This window comes from Ornithorhynchus anatinus, chromosome 17, assembly GCF_004115215.2.
Source record: "Ornithorhynchus anatinus isolate Pmale09 chromosome 17, mOrnAna1.pri.v4, whole genome shotgun sequence".
NCBI lineage: Eukaryota > Metazoa > Chordata > Mammalia > Monotremata > Ornithorhynchidae > Ornithorhynchus > Ornithorhynchus anatinus.
Genome location: NC_041744.1, coordinates 22,804,782 through 22,829,566, shown reverse-complemented (window position 1 = coordinate 22,829,566; position 24,785 = coordinate 22,804,782). Strand labels below are relative to the sequence as shown.

The 24,785-nt window shown below is 40.2% G+C and overlaps 1 protein-coding gene across 8 annotated transcripts in view; it reads left to right on the top strand.

Moving 5' to 3' along the window:
- Nucleotides 1-24,785, top strand: part of LOC100081717 (multidrug resistance-associated protein 1) — a 69,945-nt gene that overhangs the window by 32,411 nt on the left and 12,749 nt on the right. For 6 of the 8 annotated variants that reach the window (XM_029082273.2, XM_029082275.2, XM_029082271.2 and 3 more), the window contains 11 exons: nucleotides 2,441-2,695; nucleotides 4,961-5,026; nucleotides 8,154-8,291; nucleotides 9,904-10,050; nucleotides 13,218-13,302; nucleotides 13,400-13,466; nucleotides 15,137-15,263; nucleotides 18,022-18,198; nucleotides 19,518-19,685; nucleotides 21,998-22,178; nucleotides 24,229-24,304. In XM_029082273.2, the coding sequence (XP_028938106.1) occupies nucleotides 2,441-2,695; nucleotides 4,961-5,026; nucleotides 8,154-8,291; nucleotides 9,904-10,050; nucleotides 13,218-13,302; nucleotides 13,400-13,466; nucleotides 15,137-15,263; nucleotides 18,022-18,198; nucleotides 19,518-19,685; nucleotides 21,998-22,178; nucleotides 24,229-24,304 (1,487 nt within the window). The remainder of the gene's footprint in view (nucleotides 1-2,440; nucleotides 2,696-4,960; nucleotides 5,027-8,153; nucleotides 8,292-9,903; nucleotides 10,051-13,217; nucleotides 13,303-13,399; nucleotides 13,467-15,136; nucleotides 15,264-18,021; nucleotides 18,199-19,517; nucleotides 19,686-21,997; nucleotides 22,179-24,228; nucleotides 24,305-24,785) is intronic. The other 2 variants (XM_029082272.2, XM_029082276.2) reach the window with 2 other exon arrangements.

Genomic DNA, 24,785 nt, shown 5'->3' with positions numbered 1-24,785 from the left:
GCGTCACAGTTGACTGGAAGGATGTGTATGCTGCTCTTTGAATGTGAAATTTAATGATGAAATGTTTTCCCTGAAAGGGCCTTTGTTAGGTTCTTTTTAATTAGTGGAAAATAATCTGAGCAATTTAGGCTCTTTAGGCCTCCAGTTAGCCCAGAACTACTATTCTGCCAAAGTCATGACCCCAGCCTGTTCCTTTAACTTTGTCACGCCCCTCCTCTGGTGCTGAAAGTATTTTTTAATGGTATTTGTAAGAACGTACTGTGGGCCAGGTGTTGTAAAAGGAATCAAAACTTTCCAATGGATTCTTGCCCCATTTGCTTTGTTCTAAACTCCTTCCCAGTGTCCCTCTACTTGCTCCCTTTGTTGTCACCGCCCCCAGCCCCACAGCACTTATGTACATATCTGTAAGTTATATATTTGTATTAATATCTGTTCCTCCCCACCCTGTCAAAACTGTAAGCTAGTTGTAGGCAAGGAATATGTCTGTTTATTGTTGTATTGTACTCTCCCAAGCATTTAGTACCATGCTGTACACACAGTAAGTGCTCAATAAATACGATTGGTTGAATGAATGAATGAATATAATGTAACAATGAACAGACACATTCTCTGCCCACGACGAGCTTACAGTCTAGAGGGAGAGACAGACATTAATACATTAATTATTATCTCCTTTACCCAAATTCAGCTCCGAGACTTCCCCCTTCCTGTTCCTTTTTCTGGAGACAACTAAGCCAAATCCCCCTACCTTTTAAGAGCAAAATGTAATTACATTTTAACTTTGCCATAAAACCACTAGTTTTCCACTGAAGTCACCACATCATCTCCTATTCCCCAAAGGTCCTGGATTGCTTTTAAAAAAAATAGACTGAGACATCCACTCCCATCTTTAGCCCTCCATCCACTCAAACAAATGCAGATTCAGAGCTCAACCATGATACTTTAGAAGGAGTTGCTTCTGGCTAATAAGGTGATATCCCATCTGGGGAGTGGGGCTGGGAGAGGGGATGGGGGCAAAGGATGAGAAAAGTTAGGTGAAAAGAAGAACAGATTTGAGTATCAGTAAAGTAATGGATGCAGGGGCTGGTCACAGAAGAGAAGGGGAGAGTATAGGAATTATATCGGTTGTTATATTTATTTCTTTGTTTAGAAGGTTCCAAGTAACCTGGAGCTACTCAAAGGCAGGAAGTGTAAACTCTCCTCTAGACTGTAAGCTCATTGTGGGCATTGAATGTGTCTTTTTATTGTTGCATTATACTTTCCCAAGTGCATAATGCAGTGCTCTACACTTAGTAAGTGCTCAATAAATATGATCCAATGAATGAATTCAGAAGAATTGTTTTATAATTTACATGACCTAGAGTCTCTTTTTCCAAAAGCTATTTGTTTATTCTTGCCTTATCTTATTATTTGTAGTTTAGGACTCATTTCTTACCTTCTGGCTCCACTTCATTTGTTCGATTCCTTTCTACTGACTTTCATTCCCCAATTTTAGAGCCCACAGCTATTGTGTCTCTTTAGATGTCTTCACACTCCTAGAAAGTTGTACAGCCTGGGTAATTTAGCAAGGCAAGGCCATTTAATTGCCCCTTGTGGTTTGTCATTTTATTCTTTCAGAGAGGTGTCTAAAAGTTGACTGGACACATAAAATGTAAAGAAAAATCAGTTCTGCTAGTGTTTCACTTTGGGCCCCTATTTTACTATCTGGCAATTTGTCTCTTGACTCTTTTGTCCTTTCTAGTTCTTTCATAATGCTCCTTCATTTTGCAAACTATGGTTGAGGTCCAAATTAAGCCCCACCCACATTAGTGGTGGTGATTGATTTAAGGAAGGTGGCATTTCAAATGGGTACCATTTTTTAAGGGGATTGGGAAGAGGAAAATTTGCAGAGGCTTTTTTTATCATTAAAGCCTCAGTGCCTGTAATTGTGTGTAATAATTGTTTGTATTTACAGCATCTCACAATTGTACATCAGAACAACTTTATTGTTGCCTGTAGTGGTAGTATTAATGGTATTAATACTATAGGTATTATACAGGTGTAATGTACTGTACTATGTCCTTGGAAAAATACCTTCAAAACAAGAGACAGTCTCTCTTAGGTGAGTCAATCAATAGTATTTATTGAGCACTTATTGTTCGCAGAGCACTGTACTAAGCATGTGGAAGTGTACAATGCAACTGAGCTGGTAGACGTGTTCCTTGAATCCCAAATTGGGGGCCTTACTCTATACTGGGGGCTGCTTTACTTTCATCTTTTGAATTGAAACCCCTGGGCAATGTGACAGATGTTTCAAATTTTATTTGTGCCAAGAATATCCTATCAATAGTGTCCTTTTGAACTTCCAAATTATAATTTTTAATGTTCTCTGATGTGGTTTTGAAAACAAAATCAAACTCAAAATTCTTTCTGCCTATTTTTTCTTTTTTAATTTCTCCAGGCCTTGAATTTATCTAACTTTTCACGCAAAAAATTTACAACTGGTGAAGTTGTAAACTTAATGTCAGCAGATGCCCAGCAACTTATGGATCTAGCAGTAAATCTCAACCTGTTATGGTCTGCACCTCTGCAGATTCTAATGGCCATCTTACTGCTGTGGCAAGAGCTTGGACCATCCGTGCTAGCAGGGGTAGCTGTCCTCATCTTGGTCATCCCCATAAATGCCTTGGTCGCTACCAGGATTAAAAAACTGAAGGTAAGGAAGTGGATGGCTAGGACCTCGATAAATCAATTAATCAATGGTATTTATTGAGCACCTACTATGTATTATGGGCAGAGCTTTGTACCAAGCAGCTGGGAGAGTAAAGTACCACAGAATTAGTAGACAAGTTTCCCACCCATACTAGGATGCAATCTAGAGGACTCTTGTGTGCAGAGTACTCTGCTGAACACTTTGGAGAGTCATAGTAGTATTTGTATTAACAGTATTGATTGTGTACACTCTGGTGCAACTTGCTACACTAAATGCTTGGGAAAGCACCTCAGAAGCAAAGAGACACATTACCTACCCTCATTGAGTTTATACTCTCATGGGAGAAATGAGCAAAAATATTTATAAATGAAGTGGTCATAACATAGAAGGCACGATCTCTGCCATCAAGGAGCCTGCAGTGTAGTGGGGGAAACAGACACAAAATAAATTATAGATAAGAGGGAGAAGGGGATGGGAAGATGGCTGCATGGATGAGTACTTGCTTCAAAAGGGGATATGTAAGTCAGTACTTACTAAAGTGCTTAGGGTGAGTATGAATGTTAAGTGTGTAGTTGGCCCAGGAGAGCTGAGGTGGTAGTTGTGGGAATATGACCTTGAGCAGGGAATGTGTCTGTTTATTGTTATATTGTTCTCTCCCAAGTTCTTAGTACAGTGCTCTGTACACAGTAAGTGCTCAATAAATATGATTGACCAACTGAGAAGACCTCCTGAAGGAGATGACTGCAGAAGGCCTTTGAAGATGGGAAGAGCTGGGATCTGGTGGATTTGAAGGGGGAGACGGCATAAAGTGGAGAGCTCCAATTTTACTTGGTGAATCTACCTGAAGGTTTCAGTCAATCTAGAAAATTCAGGCTAAAGCATTCCCCCTACTTCCCCCCAGCCTCCCGCCTTTTATTTTAAACCTCCAAGGTCATTTGAAAAGATTGAATTGAACTACTTAGATTATTCAGTATACTTCATTTATATAGACAAAGCTTAATGCACCACTATGTTATGTGACATTTGGAGAAATTTATCGCCTGGTTCTTTTTTCTGTGGCCCTTGGGAGTCACTGGGAATTGGAGAAGAAAAGCTTTTCCTCTTGGGAGAAGGTGTTAAAAGACAATATAAGATAAAGATGACATTAATGTTCTGTTATTTTAACATATTTTTTTGTATCTTTTGATGATGTAGATTTTTTTTCCAAACCAGCTTTTGAAATCGTGTTTAAAAGTATCTGTGGCTATATAATTTTAGAGAAGCAGAGTGACCTAGTGGGTAGAGCATGGGCCTGGAAGTCAGAAGGATGTGGATTCTAATAGCTCTAGCATTTGTCTTTTGTGTGACCATGGACAAGTCACTTAACTTTTCTGTGCCTCAGTTATCTCCTCTGTAAAATGGGGCTTAAGACTGTGAGCCCCGTGTGGAACATGGACTGTGTCCAACCTGACTTGTATCTACCCCATTACTTAGTACAGTGTCTGGCATATCGTTAAGCACTTACATACTTTCAAAAAGAAAAAAAAAATCAAGTAGCTGCTCTGCATCCAGAAATGTAATATATATTTTAAATGTTAATATATGTTTTACATTTCACACACCAGTGTGTTACCTTTTAAAGTGATTCTCTTAGCTTTAAATATAGGTAATACAGCAATCTGTAAGAAGTGGCAAAGTAGTAGAATCACCTTTCTGATGGCATAAATTGAAACATTTGAATAAGTTGTAAAATGCGTTTTATATTGTTTCCAAAACACTTTAAAAATTCATTTATTTTACCAATTCTAGTTTCAGAAGAACTAAGTATGGTGTTTAAGAATAGTTTGATTCAAATATAGAAAACTGCTTCTAATGACAGTTGAATTGTACTTTTTTTTGAAAGCAATCTAGAACGGATTAAAGCAGCATTGGGGGATTTATTCCATTACAATAGAATGTATGTCAGCCTATTTAAAATAGCACCATTCAAAGTGATAATGCATTTAATGAAACCTTCAAATGGTTTCCAGAGGTAATCCTCTTGTACAGGTTTATTTAACTATTATGCTTTTCAAAATTTTCTGCATTCATAAATCACTAGTATTTATTGAATGCTTACTATGTGCAGAGTACTGTACTAATTTATTGGGAGAGTACAATATAACAGAATTAGCAGACATGTTCCCTGCCCATAATGGGCACTGTAGGTTGTCAATAAATATTTGTAATACAATGAATATTTCAGCTGCATATTATGCTCTTTCCTTTTTTCTCCTCTTGTTGGAATAGAAAAGTCAACTGAAGAGCACAGATCAACGGATCAAACTAGTCAGTGAAATCTTACACGGAATAAAGGTAATATCAGTGATCAAAGAGATAGGACTTTAATTTCTTTCCCTTGAATGATGAGGAATCTGTGTGCATATCTACATTAAAGTGCTTATATGAATGAAAGCTTTTGTGAAGGTTTATACAGCCTATATCAGATTCAAAGACTTCTAAATTTTCAGGGTATACCACAAGGTTAGGTGAAAATAATAATTATGGTATTTGTTAAATGCTTACTATGTGCCAAGCTCTGTACTAAGCACTGGGATAGATACAAAATAACTAGGTCTCATCTATAATGGGTCTCACAGTTTAAATAGGAGGGAGAATGAGTATCAAATTCCCATTTTGAAGATGAGGGAACTGAGGCAAAGAGAAAGTAATTGACTTGTCCAAGGTCACACAGGTGGCAAGTGGCAGAGCCTGGATTAGTACCCAGGTCTTCTGATTTCCAGGCTCCTCTTTGTCCTAGGCCATGCTGCTTCCCAAATGGTATTTGCAAATCATTCTGATCCCTTATTTTTGTAGGAGCTGGCTGGTCTGTGTAACCATTCTTGTATTGGAGCTTTGCAGTCGTTTCTCTGGGTCTTTTTCTAGTGACTGAGGTTTTCTGTCCATGATTTTACTGATAGCAGATCATAAAATCCAGTCAGGTGTAGACTTATGTAAAGCTGATAGGAGTCAGTTTTGGTGGATTTGAGTCACCAGTTGTCTTCCATCCACATTATTTATTCAGCACTTACTCTGTGCAGAACACTGTACAAAGCACTTAGGAGAGTACGTAGAGTTAGGAGACATGCCGCCGGCAGCACTAGGGTGGCAAAAATGTTGGCAATTGGGGCTGATTTGGTCCTGTTGATAGTGAAATTTACCTCAGTTGCCTCTGAATTATGAAGAGGTCCTGTAGGCAGAGGGACCCAAACTCTGCCCAGATTTTAGAACCCCTGGGAAGGGCTGTTTGCCACCAACTTCCACTCCCAAAATGAAGTTAGTATTCTTGTTTATGCTGTCGAGTGGACAAAAATTTCATCAATTTTGTCTCTGGAGTGGGGCCCTCTGGTGAAGATCTCACCTATATATCTGAGTCTGAATGAGGACATGTCCCAGCTAAAGACCTGGTATAGCTGACAATGTGTGAGGAGCGATAGTTTAGTTCAAGTCTGGGACTGGACAGGATGACCTTTTGAGCTTCCCTTTCAATTACATGAAACTATGAATTCAAGCTGATATTTGCCTTGTTCAGTACCTGAACATCACCTTTAATCCACGGTGACCGAGAAGCAGCGTGGCTCAGTGGAAAGAGCACGGCTTTTGGAGTCAGGGCTCATGAGTTCGAATCCCAGCTCTGCCACTTGTCGGCTGTGTGACTGTGGGCGAGTCACTTAACTTCTCTGTGCCTCAGTTCCCTCATCTGTAAAATGTGGATTAAGACTGTGAGCCCCACGTGGGACAACCTGATTCCCTTATGTCTACCCCAGCGCTTAGAACAGTGCTCAGCACATAGTAAGCGCTTAACAAATACCAACATTATTATTACATTATTAGTGATCATTTTGATGATAACATAGCCTGGCATGGTTGTTTTGATGTTGGCGAAGCTCGGAGTGGTCATTTTGATGTTGACCAATCCTGGAACAGTTTTTCTCATGGTGACATAGCCCAGGGAGGTCATTCTGATGATGGAGTAGACCAGGGCAGTCGATCTGATGATGGCATTGCTCAGGGCAATCGTTCTGATAATGGTATAGCTCAAGGCAGTTGTTACGATGGCACAGCCTGGATGGTTGTCATGATGGTGAAGCTGAGGGCGGTTATTCTGATAATAACAGAGGACTCGGGCAGTTGTTGTGATGAAGGCAAAGTCCAGGGTGGTTGTTCTGATGATGACAAAGTCCGGAGTGATTTTTCTGATGATGCCAAAGCCCGGGGCAGTCGTTCTGATGATGGCAAAACCCAGAGTGATCATTCTAATGATGGTTTAGCCCAGGGCAGTCGTTCTGATGATGGCGTAGTGCAGAACGGTCGTTCTGTTGATGGCGTAGCCCAGGGCGGTCGTTCTGGTGATGATATATGATGGTACAGATGGTATGCTCATTATCGTTTGCACTATAAACAAGGCAGTTCAAGAAGACCTCTTACGATGCTCAGTAACTCCAATCCTACTACCCCACCCCTGGCACAGAGGATTTCTACATTAACACCGTGGCCTAGTAGAAAGTAGCAAGTGCTTGGAAGTTACCGGACCTGGATTGAAATCCATATTCTGCCATTTGCCTGCTGCTTGACCTTGGGCTTATCACTTAACTTCTTTGTGTCTCAGTTTCCTCTTCTGTAAAATGGAAATTAAATACCTGTTCTCCTCCTGCCTAGACTGTGAACTCCATAAAGGATAGGGATTATGTCTCACCTGTTTAGACCATACCTCTTAGTACACTGCTTGTCATACAGTAGATGCTTAACAAATACAGTTGTCACCATTATTATTATGAATAAGCAGGGCAGTAAGGGAAAAACACCAGGATTAGCAGTCCTGTGGGGAAATAAATATTGACAGGTTAAATGTCTTGAATTGAGTACTTACTGTGTACCGAGCACTGTCCTACATGCTTGGAAGAGTACAGTGCAATCCAGTTGGTAGACTCAATCCCTGCCCACAAGGAATTTACAGTCTAATGGGAGGAAAGGAAAAGTGTAAGGATATGTGTATATATATAAAACCCAGTGCTTAGTACAGGGCCTGGCACATAGCGCTTAACAAATACCACGATTATTTTTATAAAGTCCTGTGGGAGTGGGGCTGAATGTCAGAGTACTTAAAGGGTACATATCCAAGTGACACAGAAGCGGGGGAAAAGCCTCTTGGAAAAGTCCTTTGATAGGGAGAGTGGTCATCTGCTAGAATGAAGAGGGAGAGTGTACCAGCCCAGAAGGAGAACTTGGGTAAGAGATCAGCTGCAGGTCAGATAAGATTTTAGGTACAGTAAAGAGGTCGGCGATAGCGGAATAAGTCTTGTGGGCTGGGTTGCAGTAGGAGATTAACAAGGTAAGGTAGAAGCAGAAGAGCTGATAGAGTGCCTTAGAGAAACCCAGACCATCACTTACACGTTCCCTCTGAATGCATGTAATCATCTCTCAGTCGGTGTCATCCATGTAGATTCTCAAGCTTTATGCATGGGAACCTTCATACCAGAAGAAGATCACAGAGATCCGGGAGCGTGAACTGAATGTTCTCAAATCTGCTGGGTACCTGACCGTATTTTCCATGCTGACGCTCACTTGCATTCCCTTCTTGGTGAGTTTTGTCAATATTTTCTCACTCGATTTTGGAGATTTAATCACGAGGCAACTTCTAACCGGTTGGCGTTCATGTACTAAAAGTAAAACAAGAAAGTGTATTTTTAAATGAGTTGCTTCAAATTGAAGTTAACAGTGCCTAAAGAAGGAAATGGGCCGGAGATGTTTCTTGGCAGTTCTTTGTCCTGAAAGGAACTACAAGTGAAATATGGTTTCATCTTATTTTCAAAAGGTAAAAATTGATCAGCTCCTTAAAGATGAACAGGAACTTTATATAATACCCCCCAGTTATAGCAGCACTTCACAGGTCATCAAACTATTATGCCATTATGTCCAGCTCAATCCCAAAGCCATGGTCTGTGGAGAGGGAAGCTTCCTTCTCTATACCCCATTTGGAGAATCAGGTTCTCAAAAGAGAACATTGCCAACAATGATCAGTGGAGAGGAGAACTAGCTAGAAGAGCTTAAACCCTCTGAGACTGACCTCTTCTATGGAGAGCCATTTGAAGCCAGTTTTAATCCCAACTCCACCATTTGTCTTGTATGTGACTTTGGACAAGTTCTGTACTTCTGTTACCTCACCTGTAAAATGGGGATTAAAACTGTAAACCCCCCAGTTGGACAGATACTGTGTCCAATCTATCTTATATTTAGTATAGTGCCTGGCACCTAATAAGATCCCCCTTCCCTCCTTTTCTGTGTCAAAGAACACACACTGTTTTTGTGCACTGTTCCTCCTGCAACTGCCCTTTCCCAGTTGCCCCACGAGGCCCTTTCAAGGCAGTCACTGCAAAAGCCTGGAGCACAGGAGGTCATTTGCCATACACTTTTTTGAAATAAGATTATGCAGCTTATTCTCCCATACAACACGTTTCATTGCTCTAGACTCTAAGCTCATTGTGGGCAGGGAATATGTCTGTTTATTGTTATTCACAGTATATGCACACAGTAAGCGCTCAATAAGTACGATTGAGTGAATAAATCAATTGCCATTAGGGAATTGGAGACCGTTCTTCTGTCTGCAGGTGACTTGGTAGAGCACCAGGTAGCACTGGAAGAAACAACTATGCCCACCATGAACAACATCAATCATTGTTCAAGTACTTCTCTGCATTAAAGAGTTGCTTTGTTCAAGGATCAACTACCACCTCATTCTAGGAGAATTAGCTGTACTTATAGCCAAGGAAAATACAGTTCTGCACAACGTTAATTGCTAGTTCTTTGCAATATCCATCCAGTCAGTCAGTCAGTGGTATTCTTTGAGTACTTAACATTAGCCAAATTCTGTACCAGACACTCAGAAGAAAGCAATACAGTAGAGTTGGTAGACATGTTTCCCACCCACAAGGAGCTCACAGTCTAGAGCAGAAGAAGTAATTAAATTACTAATGGGGGAATGGGAGAGTATGGGTGAATAGGTTGAAAGTCTATGAATTGGGGCTGGGGGCTGGGTTGGCTGAACACTTCCTGTTCATTAACTCACAATTGAACTAAGTTTCAGGAGAGAAGACAGTAATTCAGTCTGCTTGAATGTCTTCAGTGTGTAGTAGCACCTGTATCAAAAAGAGAAGATGAAGTCAATAAAATGTCGGATTGCTTTATCCTTCCAGGTGTCCTTGGCCACTTTTGGAGTGTACTTTTTGCAGAATGATGGAAATATTTTGACAGCAACCAAAGTTTTCACATCTATATCTTTGTTTAACATTTTGCGGCTTCCTCTGTTTGATTTACCAGTGGTGATCTCTGCCGTGGTTCAGGTAAAGACCGTGACTGCAAAACCAAACACGAATGCTCCTGTAGCGCTGCACGATTTCACAAAGGCTTTAATTTCCTCTGAAAAAATTATTTCCTTTTCCTTTTCTCTTTGACTTTTGGTTGTTTTAATGCCCCAAGACTAGTCACCTTAGGTGAGTGGACTCAGTAAATTTCATGGGGCGTCAATGACCGTTACCTTTCTCTTGGGGTTTTTTTTTGGTCAAGATGATTTTTTTTTTAATGTGGAAATTTCCTTTTTTTATTCACATCTTTTTTATTTCTATTAAGAGTAACATTTTTTGAGCATCTCCTAAGAGCAATACATTGTTCTAAGCACTTGGGAAAGCATACCAGAAGCACATAAGGTGTAACATTGCCTGCAAAATGTTGATCTTTTTCTTCACCCACTAACTTTGATTGGGTTTTTGGAAATTGTGTTAACTTGTATATATGTCGATCCCCAATCAATCAGTTAATCAATCAGTGGTATTTATTTAGCATTGACCATGTGCAAAGCATCATACTATGCTCTTGGGAGAGTTCTGTACAACAAATTTGGTAGACATATTCCTTAACCACAAGAAGATTACAGTCTGAAGGAGGAGATAGATATTCCCGGAGCTCCCTCTGCATTTGACAATTCCCATCTGGCCCCAAGGGAAACTGGATGACAATAGCATGCAGAGTTCAGCAAGCTGCCCACAGGATTGAGAAGCAGCATGGCCTAGTGAAAAAACCCCGGGCCTTAGAGTCAGAGGACCTGGATTCTAATACCAGCTCTGCCACCCATCTGCTGGGTTACCATGGGCAAGTCACTTAACTTCTCTGTGCTTCAGTTCCCTCATCTGTAAAATGGGGATTTAGACTGAGTCCTATGTGGGACAACCTGATTACCTTGTATCTACCCCAGCGCTTAGAACAGTGCTTGGCACATAATAAGCACTTAACAAAAACCATCATTATTATTATAACAAATACCATTTTTTAAAAAAAGTCACAACTTCTCTGGGCCTCAGTTTCCTCATCTGTAAAATGAAGATTGACTTCTACTCCCTTCTACTCCACTGTGAATTCCATGACAGGGACTGTGTCTAACTTGATTATCTTGTATCTACCCCAGTGCTTAATAGAGTTATTGTCACACAATTAGTATTTAACAAGTACCATAATAACAGTGATTATTATTATTGCTATTATTGTGGTTATGCCATTCAGAACTGCAGCAGCCAGGGACAAAATGAATTCATAACAGCAGTCCACTGACAACACGTTTTATGAGGCATTTGCCATTGTACTTTCCCAAGTGCTTAAGATGTGCTCTGCGCATAGTAAGTGCTCAATAAATATAATTGATCAGTTCTTCCATTTCTACATCCTCTCATCTTCCACAGCCGTATTCACACAAGGTGAGGGAAACAGGGTGGATACAATTATAGAGGAAATTCTGGCCCAGTTAATTATAGCCGAGTAGCTTGAGTAGCTTAGTAGTGACAGTGCACTCTGTGGAGCAGGGATCTCCATCATAGTCTTTGCAATCCGAGGAGATCAGTAGGGACTAAGATACTGATTCTATTGCTTTAAGCAAAGAGGTGGCTAGAGCATGGGCCTGGCAGTCAGAAGGTCCTAGGTTTGAATCCTGGCTCATCACTTGGCTGCTGTGTGACCTTGGGTAAGTCACTTCACTTCTCTGTGCCTCAGTTACTTCATTGTAAAATGGGGATTGAGATCGCAAGCCCCACGTGGATCATGGACCTTGCCCAACACGATTTGCTTATATACACCCCAGTGCTTAGTACAGTGCCTGGCACATAATAAGCACTTAACAAATACCATAATCATTATTATTATTATTGATATTTAGCTTGCCACTACAAATAATCAAAACGAAAACATTACTCAATTTACTTTGTGCGGATTCATTTTGGGGAGTTTGCTAATTCTTCCCTATTAAGTCTCTATTAAACTGCAAGTTATGACCAATAGGTGGCACCAAATTACTATGGATGGAAACATTTTCTACTTTTTCAAATAATTTCTTCCAACAAGACAATTTACAGACTAAAACTACTCCAAGAAAACTTGGTCTTTTCCAGTCCATCTTGAACTATACAATACATTTGAAGAATATTTTACCATTTTTACCTGGTATGAGAAGTAAGGACCATTAGTGATGTCAAGTAGTTTATCTAGTAAAAGCAGCCTTTCTTGTGATGTCTTTTTGCCTTCAGCAGCATGAAGAATTAAACAAAAAACTTTTCCAATCCTGGCATACATAAAATTATGAATTGGCCACCTCCCCATGTGAACGATAGGCAAGAATTTCTAAGTGCTTAAAATACTTCCATAACTGAAATGCCCAAGAGAATTGTGCTCTAACCAAAACAGGTTAAATGTTAAGTTGGAGTAGTGGAACCACAAACCTTTTAATATCTTGCATTATATTCAACCTGGGTAATGAATGATAATTCTATTCTAGTTGGAAATATATCTCTGTTTGTCTCCCCCATGAAAATGTAAGGTCCTCATGAATAAGATATGTGTCCCATTTTAATTCAGTACTTCACAAATGACTGGGGCAGTGCAGCACCTCAAGTGAATGCTCAGTAAATACAATTAATCAGTGGTATTCATTGAGTACTCGCTGTGTGCACAGCACTGAATTTAGCCCTTAAGAAAGCACATTATAATAGACCTGTGAGAAGTGATCCTTGCCCATAAGAAGCTTACAGTCTACAAAATTCTTAGTCTGTAAAATTCTGCTGCTATTTCTAATTCAGTTCCATTTATAGTAATTCGACATTATTATAAATTTTCTTTAGTCTCACTGAATATTCCTGTGTCTGAAAGACTTTTATTTGAGATTATTAAAATGAAAACAGTGGTAACTCTTGCTGGAGAATGTTGTTCAACTTTCCCATAAGAGAAACTACTGAAGACAATTTTTAATGAAAGGTATACTAGTGATCTCATTAGTTAATCTAGTAATAGCAATCTTTCTTGTGATGTCTTTTTGCATTCAGCAGCGTGAAAAATGAAACAAATTTTTTTTCCAAAATTAGCATATCTATAATTATGAATTGGCCACCTCTCCATGTGAACCCTAGAGTATATTTTATTTTCAGTATTACTTTAAGCGGCAATCACCCCACGGGTGTGTGTATTTTGACAGACAAAGATATCTTTGGGTCGTCTGGAAGATTTCTTCAACGCTGAAGAACTTGGTCCTGAGAACATTGAGACAAACCACACTGGGGGTGAGTCATCTCTGATGGGTGTGGAATCCAGGATGGCTTCTCTCTTTGGAGCCCATACTCAGTAGTTCAAAATTGCTATTTTTGGTTTCCACTACAGATCACTCCGTGGGGTTTATTGACGCTTCTTTCCGCTGGGATAAGACTGGGACTCCTGTCTTAAATGAGTAAGCCATTCTGAGGATAGTTTTTCCTGAGCTTTCCCCACAGATATTACATTTTGATTGGATTCACAAGCATAGCTTTCAAAGTTTGGGGAAGCTTCTATCAAGGTTGTTCAAAGATTTCCCTCTACACTTACCACTTCCCCTACCCATCTAATTTCTTGCTTCTGGTGTGTGTCCTCCTAATAAAAAACAATTTTTAAATGATAGAAAAATGTACACTCTATTGCATCCAGTACACAATAAAATGTTAAGTGGGGAAGAGAAAATGTGCCTCGGTTTCCTTGTCTGTAAAATGGGGATTTTCTCCATTCCCATTAAACTGAGTCCCTTATGGGACAGGGATAGTGTCTGATAATAATTACTAATAATTATAGTATTTGTTAAGCACTTATTTTGTGCCAAGCACCGTTCTAAGCACTAGGGTAGATACAAGGTAATCAGGTTGGATACAGTCCCTGTCCCACATAGGGCTCAAAACCTTAATTCCCATATTACAGTTGTGGTAACTGAGGCACAGAGAAATTAAGTGACTTGCACAAGATCACACAGCAGACAAATGGCGAACAGGGATTAAAACCCACATCCTCTGACGTGCAGGCCCGTGCTCTTTTCACTAGACCATACTGCTGCTTATCTGATCAGGTTGTATTATTTCTACCCTAAGCTTGTAACATTTTAAGAGTTTAAAAATACAGTTGTTAGTTTTATTGGACTTATTACATTTATTAAGAACCTAGAGCATGCAAAACAGTGGTGAGCTTTGAGTATCAAATATGCAATAATAATAATAATTATTAGTATTTTACTTAAGTGTTTACTGTGTGCCAAGCACTGTTCTAAGCACTGGGGTAGATACAGGGTAATCAGGTTGGACACAGTCCCTGTCTCACATGAGACTCACAGTCTTAATACCCATTTTACAGATGAGGTAACTGAGGCACAGAGAAGTTAAGTGAGTTGCCTAAGGTCACACAGCAGACAAGTGACAGAACTGGGATTAGAACCAATGTCCTCTGTCCCACCATGCCCTCTGACTCCCAAGCCCGTCCTCTTGCCACTAGGCCATGCTACTTCAAAGACCCCTACCCACAGAAGGACTCACAATCTAAGTGGGGAAAGATAAACACAGAGAACAGTAGGAATGTAACACAAGCAACAAGAAAGACAAATTAAAACACTCACAAAAAATATGAGTGGTAAGAACTGTAAAAGTTAATCACTATTCCTAGGGGGCAGTCGCTGTGTACTCAATAAAGAGTTTCAGTGCCACTAGCATAGGTAAATGTAAAATTTTGTGGACTGATAACCTTCTATCATCTCCAGATGGTCTGATCAAATTAACCAGAAATTAACCAAATTTTAATTTTCTGCCAGCAAAATCCAGCCTTATAGTACCCAGGAGGTGGATAGAGGTTTTTTTTTTTAACCTCTCAACAGATCTATTAAGGACATTTTCTGTCATTCTCTAGATTAACATGCCAGAGAATATTGCGATTTGGCCCTGAAGAATATTTATAACTGCAAAAGCCAAATAAATAAATTTGGGAGTGGATGAGGATAGAGTAACAAAATGAGCAGTTGGAATTGAAGTGATGATTCTCCAATCAAGAGAGGATGCTGTAGTCTAGGGAGGTGTGTAACAGGTATTATATACTCTATTTTTTTCCTAGTTTGAACATAAAGATTCCAGAAGGAGCTTTGGTTGCTGTTGTTGGACAAGTTGGATCTGGAAAATCATCTGTTCTTTCTGCCATTTTGGGAGAAATGGAAAAACTTACAGGAACAGTTCAAAGAAAAGTAAAGTCCATGATTTATATTGTTTTTAGTGAGATGCAAGTATTTTAAAAACGGTTTCAGTTCATAACCAACATTTTAATTTACAGGAGAATTGATTAGCCATGGTTGTGCTTGTAACATCATTTTGCCTATTTAATGCTTTGGAAAACCACTGATGTAATGCTCATAGTAATTATTTGTTGACAGTTAATTGATTTGCAGCTAATTACACTGAAACTAATGTAATTTCGAGTTTAATTTTATTAAGTTTAAAATTATTTTTCATTGCAAGATCCCCGAATTAATTAAGGTCATTCAGTGCCAGATAGTCTTGTAACTGCTATCTTAGGCTAGTGATGCTCACTGGGGACAGAAAATGTTTCTCCCAACCCTGTTGTAGTGCACCCTCCCAAGCACTTAGTTTAGTGCTCTGATCACAGTAAGCACTCAATAAATATCATTGATGTGAATGCGACTCAGGTCAAGAAATGATGTAGTCCAGCAGTCGCTGCCTCAACCTTGGATTGAGGAAGAACTATTGATCATATGGGAAAGACAGGATGCTAAATTGAAAATAGTGATGATGACTCGCACAGGAAAAAAATCTGAATGAGTAATAATTCTGTGTTGGGCTAGTATACATTATTTATTATTATTGTTAATAATAATGATTGTGGCATTTGGTAAGTGCATATTATATGCCAAGTCCTGTGCTAAACCCTGGGGTTGACAAGATAATAAGATCGGGTTTAGTCCCTGCTCCAGATGGGACTCACGGTAGGAGGAGGAGCGGGGACAGGTGTTTTAATCCCTATTTTACAGATGAGGAAATTGAGGTGCAGAGAAGTTAAATGATTTGCCCAAGATTACACAGTAGGCAAGTGGATGAGTTGGAATTAGAACTCAGGTCTCTTGATTTCCAGACCAGTGCTTGTTACACTAGGTCACGCTGCTGCTCTTCAAGAAAGTGAGTTTTAGAGAGGGGCCGAGGGCCACCCCCCCATTAAAAGCAGCAGTTGGTTAGGGTAAAGAAATGAGGAATCTAGACCATGGACTTCATCTAGAATTAGGGACAGTATTTAGTATCGTGAGACCCTCAAATTCTCATGAAAATAGGGGAAAAAGTGAAATTACTTCTTGCAGCAGAGAACGGGGGTGGTTAAATTGAAATACAAAGCAATCTTATTCTTTTTCAGGGGACAACAAAGCAATACACACATCCTTAGATTCGCAGTGTCTGCTGTTTTGCCATCAAAGAGCAATTCAGAAAGCTTTACTTTCATAAAATTATATATTCATACATCCATCTTTCCTTTTAAGGCAGATAATACGTATAAATATGTATGTATAGGTGTGTGTATATATATATATATATACACACATATATATATAAACATATGTACTATGCAAATATATATATTTGCATAGTACATGTGTTTGCATATATGTGACATACGACATACACACACACCTGTTGTTAGTGACAGGGAGACCTATCTATGCATACAGGGATGACTGAAGAGCCCTTTAACTGACCAATCAGGGAAGCAATGTGACCTACTGGAAAGAGCCTGGACCTGGGAATTAGAGGACCTGGATTCTAGTCCCATGTCCACCACTTGTCTGCTGTGTGACCTTGGGAAGTTCGTTTACCTTATCTGGGCCTCTGTAAAAAGGGTTTTGGTAACTGTTTTTTTTTAATGGTATTTGATAAATACTTAACTGTGTGCTGGGTGCTTTACTAAGTGCTGGAGTACATAAAAACTAATCAGGTTGGACACAGTCCATGTCCCACATGGAGCTCACAGTCTCAATTCCCATTTTTACAGATGAGGTAACAAGCACAGAGAAGTGCTTGTTCTCCTGGCTATTTAGTCTGTGAGCTCCATTCGGGACAGGGACTGTATCCATCCTGATTATCTCGTATCTACTCCAGTACTTAGCAGAATGCTTAGCACACAGTAAATGCTTAACAAGTACCATTAAAAAACAAAACAAAAACATTGCCCAATCTGGGTTTCTGAAAATGGTCCTTGGCAACCTGCATTGCTTTTTACTGTTTTAAAATTTACATTTATATAATATTTGTTAAGCCCTTACTATATGTCAGGCATTGTACTAAGCACTGGGGTAGATACAGGCTAATAATAATAATAATAATGATATTTGTTAAGTGCTTACTATGTACCAAGCACTGTTCTAAGCACTGGGTTAGATATAGGGTAACCAGGTTGTCCCACATGGAAATCACAGTTCTAATTCCCATTTTACAGCTGAGGTAGCTGAGGCACAGAGAAGTGAAGTGACTCATTCAAGGTAACACAGCAGACAAGTGGCAGAACTAGGATTAGAACTCAGGGCCTTCTGACTTCCAGGCCTATGCTGTAACCACTAAGAAAGCAAACAAGCAACCCAACTACTCTCCTGCCTACTGCAGGCCAAGCAATTTTGTTGGCACAGCCATTTTATGCCAATCTCTGAAATATCTCATGGTTTTTAGCCTTCTCTATAGTAGGCTATAGTATTTATAGTAGTTATAATATTTACAGAGCACCTATTGAATGCCATGAACTATTCTAAGCACTTGGAAAAACATAGCAGCAGCAGAAGTTACATCCCCTGCGCACAAGGACAGTCCTTACACTCTGACAGTATTCTATTCCATTGTACAATTCCAGTGTTAACCTGAAGCAGAGTGATACTGTTATTCTCCCAGTTTCTCACCCCATATCTCCATTTAGTCTCATAAAAATATTTCTTTTTCCTTCCTTCACTTTAGGGCTCTGTGGCCTATGTTTCCCAGCAAGCTTGGATTCAGAATTCCACATTGCAGGACAATATTCTGTTTGGCTCAGTCATGGAGCAGCAGTATTATGAAAAAGTGTTAGAAGCATGTGCCCTTCTTCCTGATTTGGAGCAGTTACCTCATGGAGATCAAACTGAGATTGGAGAAAGGGTATGGAAAAAAAAATCTATTCCATTCTCTACAGACTTCAGACTCTATTCAGCGGAGCTAGCCGTGAAGTGTGGGTAACCTCTTTTTCCTGATAGTCTCCAAGAGCAAAATGCCACAATTGCTTTAATTGCAGATTACAAAGGCAGTTGGGGTGGGTTTGCAGGGCTGGATGGGAAGGAATGTCATCCATTAGGTGGCCATATTGTACTCCAGGTCAACAATGGGGATCGTGAGAAGGGAAGATGAAACCTCCACCCCATGATGAAGTTTCTGTTGGAAATTTCATGTTGCCTGTCTGTATTTTGCCCCCCTGCTTTCCGTGATTTCTAGTTGAGTTTTTGTCTTTTCGGGGGCATAAGTGGGTATTTCAGAACCAGCAATCAAAACTGTGAATCACCCTAGGGAAATACCCTCAGGGTCTGGAGAACTGAGCTGGTAACAGTTCCTACTTAAAATAAAATTGTATGTCCTCATCCTGACAGGTCAGTGGTTGCCTTTTTAAGCTGCAATTAGTGCTGATTTTCAATCGGTTCTGTACCCTCCAGATGGAAGGAAAACAAGGTTATAGCAGCTCTACATTCAGGACCCAGATTTCCAACTTTAAAAGTGGGGAGTGGGGTCCAGTCTCTTCTGCTATTTCACTCCCCAACAATGGTAATCCTAGTCCTGGTGAACCCAAGTCACGACACTTGTCGCCTGGGTGTTGAGTTTTCCTTCGCCCTGCAGCTTGCTGAGCTGTTCAGAAATACGTCTGACAGTGAAATATGGTTGTTCATGAAAACATTCGTTTGGCACCACAGTAAGCCCTGATTTTTTTTTTTTCCCACGACCAGGGATCTCGGTAGTCTCACCACTGTATCTCTCCAGTCCTCTGGGCTCTACCTGGTTTACAGCTGGTTAGTGCCACCACCAGGGTTAGGCAGGAAAAATGAGGCGAGAGAGAGAACTCAAACCTATCCATTTTACTCAGTAGCTCTGGTCAAAGGGTAGAGGCCAGGGAGGCTCTTGGTTAAAATGGAGTTTAGGTATTTTTTGAGCACTTCCTTTGTCCTCACTATTTCAGAAAATGAACTATGACTTGAGTAAAGCCCTTTGACTAGGGCTTGGTGTTTTCTCCTAGAAAAATAGCTGAACTGGACTTCACAGGTCACCTAATCCAACTCCCTGTCTCCAGGCAGATAGCGTGGCTGTCTATCCTTCATAAAGGAACTTCAGAGATAGAGACTTCTTTAATACCTAGAATCCTCATTTTATTCCTCTGATGGATAAAACAATTCTTCTTTATGTCTAACCGATCTCTATTTCTTTCCTGTTTTCAGGGTGTTAATATAAGTGGGGGTCAGAAGCAGCGGGTCAGCCTGGCCAGAGCTGTTTACAGTGGGGCTGATATCTACTTACTAGATGACCCTTTATCTGCAGTTGATGTTCATGTTGGAAAACACCTTTTTGAGAAAATAATTGGGTCGTCGGGTCTTCTAAAAGGCAAGGTACTGATGGGAAAGGTGTGCACTTCTTCTAATCGTTATTTCATGGTGATGGTGACAGGTATCAGCATAGTAACATCACTCAGTGTTGACAAGAGGTTGAGATCGGCTTCATCCTGGTCCGTGAGAACACACCAGTATGTTTTAGTAATTTGTTTCCTTTGTCTGGAACTAGCCAAAAGGAACACAGATGAGCAAGAGGTTTGGGAATCACAACCCTCATCTGGTGCAGTGCCAAGAACTTGGGTCTAGCAAGTTAGGGCACTTGGGTTTGAATGGGATTGGGCTAGCTGGGGTGTAGGTTTCTGACCAAAAAGCCCCTTCAGGGTATTCTGGGTATAAAGAGTCTCTGAGTGCTCTTCACAATGTGCTGCACCGTCGTTTCTCAGTGGGAGTCCAACAGGGAGAGATGAGAGCTAGGTGATACAGGGTAGAACTGTCTCACTAGTCAGTTTCTTTCCTTTGAATTCTAGAGATTGGAACCTGCCCATCATTCTTGACAGGAAACTTCCCGGTTAGGAGTCTATTCGATTGTTAGAACTTTGCGAATGGAGGGCCACGAAACTTTGGCCTCCTGCCATCTTGGATAAAACTTCACGCATGCAAACACCTTCTCCCTTTAGAATGTAAGCTCACTGTCGGCAGAATCTAGCAAATATAGCAACTCTGTTATATTGTACTCTCCCAAGCACTTAGTACAGTGCTCGGCACACAGGAAGCGCTCAATAAATACCATTGATTGAGCGATTCTCATGCAGGCACATTGTCCCCGGGAGAGGGAGCGGACCAATGAATACCATTTTCATCTCTCTGTGTCTCTCTGGAGGGGGTGTTGTGCTTGCATGAAGGTTACTTCAGTCCTCCCTATTCCCAGCCGATTGCTTCCCTCCTTCCTCCCTCTCCCTGACTAGTTGATGCTGAAATAGTTTCCAGGACTGTGTGAAATCAAATATTGCACCTTCAAGCTGAAGTGAATTTCCACATCGGTATATAGAATGAAAATGGTTGAAGAGCAGCAGTAGGTGACCTTTTAGGTGTATACTATGTATGACACAGAAGAAATTTTGAGAAGCATTAGGAAATTTCATACTTAAACTTTTTGTCCTGGCCATGGCTATTTTTATATACAAGTCATTTAATTTTTAAAAATCAACACTGTGGCATACATAATTTTTTAATTAGCCAGTCTCTGAGAGGAGCACAAAATAGTGAAAAAAGCATGTTTGCTCTTAAAATAGTCAGGCACACATGTATATCTGAAAATAAAATGCAAGTGAATATATGCTGAGATCAAATATGCCCAGGGTCATATGTCCAACCATTGTAACTAGTTTTAATATTAAAAAACTCACACAGTAAAGGCTTTTAAATAGACAGTGTGAATGATGGCTCCTTAAAACTAACAATTTCTTGTAGTTAGAAATATCAGATTTCTAAGTAACAATAAAGGCCAGGTTTACTTAAAAACAAAAAGTACATGCACTCCTATTCGGGAAAGGAAGTTAAGTTCTAAACCATCCTCATGTTATCAAAAAAAAATCTTCTTGTGTCAGACATCATTTCAGTGGTAAGAAGGATTGAGGGAAGATGATTTGAAATCAGTTCAGTCACAACAGGTAAAATTCAAGAGAGTTGTAGAAAACTAAAAAAGTCTTCTATAGCTTGGTTTAGACGGTCATTTAGATGGTGAATTGATGTTTTCTCTACCACCACACAGGGAATCAGTTTGAAACAGCTTGTTTTCAGCTTCTTGGGAACATTGAATTTTAAATAATTGCAACTGATAAGCTTCTTGAGGGCAATGATCGTGTCCCAAGTGGTTAGTACAGAGGTCTACACTCAGTAAACAGTAAATACCACTGATTGATTGATGAATGACCTTCTGTTAGAAATAATAGAAAGTGCCAGTCTGCTCGGAACAGAATTCCTGGCATTTTAACTAATTCACAGTCATGGTAACTTGCCTTCTAGTCAAATTGTGTTCTAAAATGGTGCGTTCTGACAGGAACGTTTTTATATAAGATGGGTATAGTTTGGTATTAGCCTGTTTCAAATTCAGCACTTGGAGAACCAAACCGAGGCAAATGGCATTATAATAGCATTCACTAACTGCTTTAAGCATATCCTTTAGTAGCTCATGGCAATTCATTTTGAAATATAAGTGCTGTCTGGCATGACTTGCACTGCCCACCTCTAGAGATATGACTCACTATACATAGTCAACATGGAAAAATCAATTCAACTCTTGTGTCTCATTATGCTATTGTCTCAAAACCATTTTTGTACCTCAAGAGAGAAAACATTCTGTCTTCCAGACTCGCATTTTGGTGACACACAATCTCACACTTCTGCCTCAGATGGATCTGATCCTTGTAATGGAAAGAGGCAGAGTGACCCAAACGGGGACTTACCTGGAGCTGCTATCCAAACCCCAGAACTTCACCAAGTTGCTTCAGGTCTTCAGTGCAGACAGGAAGGAGGATGTTTCCATGAAAAGTGAGCTCTCTTGTGGTGCTTTTTCTCTCTCCTCTTTCCTTGTTGATATTTGTCTGTTAGAGAAGCACAAAAAAGATTTTCATCAGTTTTCAGAAACTCCTGTCAATGGCTTAGGAATTTATGCCAGATTCACACCCATCTTATCACTGCCCCTATGGAAGAACAGACAGTCTAGGGAGAGGCCCAACCCAGGGATGTTTTGGGGAGCAGTTGCACAAGAGGGGGCCAGTCTGGCCTGTACCTCTCTCTCTCCATCAGAGGTATTTATTGAGCCCTTACTATTATAGAAAAAAAGAGGTGCCAACCTTCCATCTTGAGTCTGGAGCACAAAGGGGGATGAGATTTGGGAGGGGACAGGTTCCCAAGAGCTTATTGGTCAAAAAACCCACCATTTTGGGTCTCTTCAGCCACGATTAGAAATGTTCAGGTCTTGTCAGAGGCCCCAGACAACGGAAGTCTGACACTCTGACTTAGAATAATGATAATAATTGTGTGGTTATTTAATCACTTAGTATTAGTCAAGCACTATATTAAACACTGGGGTGGATACCAGATGGGCCGGATTTTATGTATGGTAGTGTTCATTATTTTGTTTCTCAGAATTGGAATAATGGGAATATTTTATAAATAGCTCTTGGTTATAGATTGACTCCAAAACAGTTACAACCTAGTCCCAATTTAAGTGGATATTAATCAATGTTTATTTTGCACTGACTGAATTATTATAGTTGACCTACCATACTGCAAACTGAGGTTATTGTTAAGTAAAATAACAGCATTTATAACCCCTAATCTAAAAATCTGGGAGAAGGAGGAGCATTGTTCACCTAACAGGTCAAGTTCAAGAGGGAGGTTTCTTTTTGTAACTTTCATATTGCAAAGGTAAGAAATGTTAGACATTTAAAAAGCAGCTGCCAAAGGCTTTAAGGCATTTTCGACTCCATAAGGCAAATGATATTAGGAAATCAGAATATGTAAAAAAAAATACCCCAAAAGACACCTTTGAAAATATAAGCCAGAATGCTTTGAATCCATCCTGGCAACAAGTACAGCAATATGACAGGTGAGCTTTAGGGTAATGGGGTCATTTACCAACTCAGCTCAATGTTTGAGCTCTTCGGCAGGCCCTCTGGGCTTGGGTTTTTCCTATACTGTACTGCTGAAGGAATTCAGATTTCTTGTGGCAGTCAGCTCTGTGGTTCAGTAGGTTGAGAGCTCCTCAAGGACAGAGACCCAACGTGTTTGGCATGTTCTCACACTCCTCGTATACTGTCGTGTCCACAGCAGCTGTTCAGGAAATGCTCTTTGATGCTGAAGATGATGAGGAGTGATGGTATCAACTGAAAACAAATCCCACTATAAGAACTTCCCCGCTGACCTAATATTTTTGTTCTTTAAATGACAGTAGGGAAGGTGGGGAGGTGTAGGAAGTGTGGAAACATAAGATGAATCCCCAGTCATTTAACAAGAGTTTAAAATGCTAAATTCCGAGTTAATAATAATAATGTTGGTATTTGTTAAGCGCTTACTATGTGCCGAGCACTGTTCTAAGCGCTGGGGTAGACACAGGGGAATCAGGATGTCCCACGTGGGGCTCACACTCTTAATCCCCATTTTACAGATGAGGTAACTGGGGCACAGAGAAGTTAAGTGACTTGCCCACAGTCACACAGCTGACAAGTGGCAGAGCTGGGATTCGAACTCATGACCTCTGACTCCAAAGCCCGGGCTCTTTCCACTGAGCCACGCTGCTCCTCCTGCCTCTTAGTCCAGACACTGTCATATCTCATAAGAAATTGCCTTTACTTTCCTGGCTTCAGGGTCCTTTTAATCTGAAGACAACTCTGGATTTTCAGCATTCATTGCCTTCCCTAACCCCCTCCACCAGGACCTCTGCCTTATTACCCTATATTTTTGCTTGCTGCTCTGAAATCCTGTTTTAACTCCTTTTCTTGGTTTGATAAATCCATATTTGAAAGAATCAACAGAGACGTGATATTTTATGGATGCAATCTAAATATATTAAAATCTTCCCCATCTTTCCCTGCAGTTCATGCTTCAGAAGGAATCAGGCAAATCAATAGTCAAACTACACTAAAAGACCAATTTCTAGTGCAGAAAGGCAGGTAAGTGTTCAAATAAATCAGTACTTCCTGAGTAAGAACAATCATAAATTGTAGTTTTAGCATCTTTAAATTATTTAATATGGCCTCATACAAAGGAACTCATACATCCTCCTGGCAGTTTAGATTTCTTAATGGTTCCCAATTACCAACTTAAAGGGTCAGGGAGGTAGGATGGTTTTGATTGAGATTCCTCACCTTCCTTGGGGAGGTTCCAGGGTGTTACTGATGAGTGTGTTCTTCTGCAATAAACTTCTTGGTATTTTCTCTCTTTCCTAGTGCCTGTCAAGCCTAGAAGTGAGTGGGCTGGTTAGGTGAAATCAGTCCTGCCTCAGAAACCTCAATGCCAATTTACTGACTTGCTCAGTACTGTTTATAAAAAGCAGTGTTGCCTAATGGATACAGCACTGTCCTGAGATCAGAAGCACTTAGGTTCTAATGCCGGCTCTGCCACTTATGTGCTGTGTGACTTTGGGCAAACCAC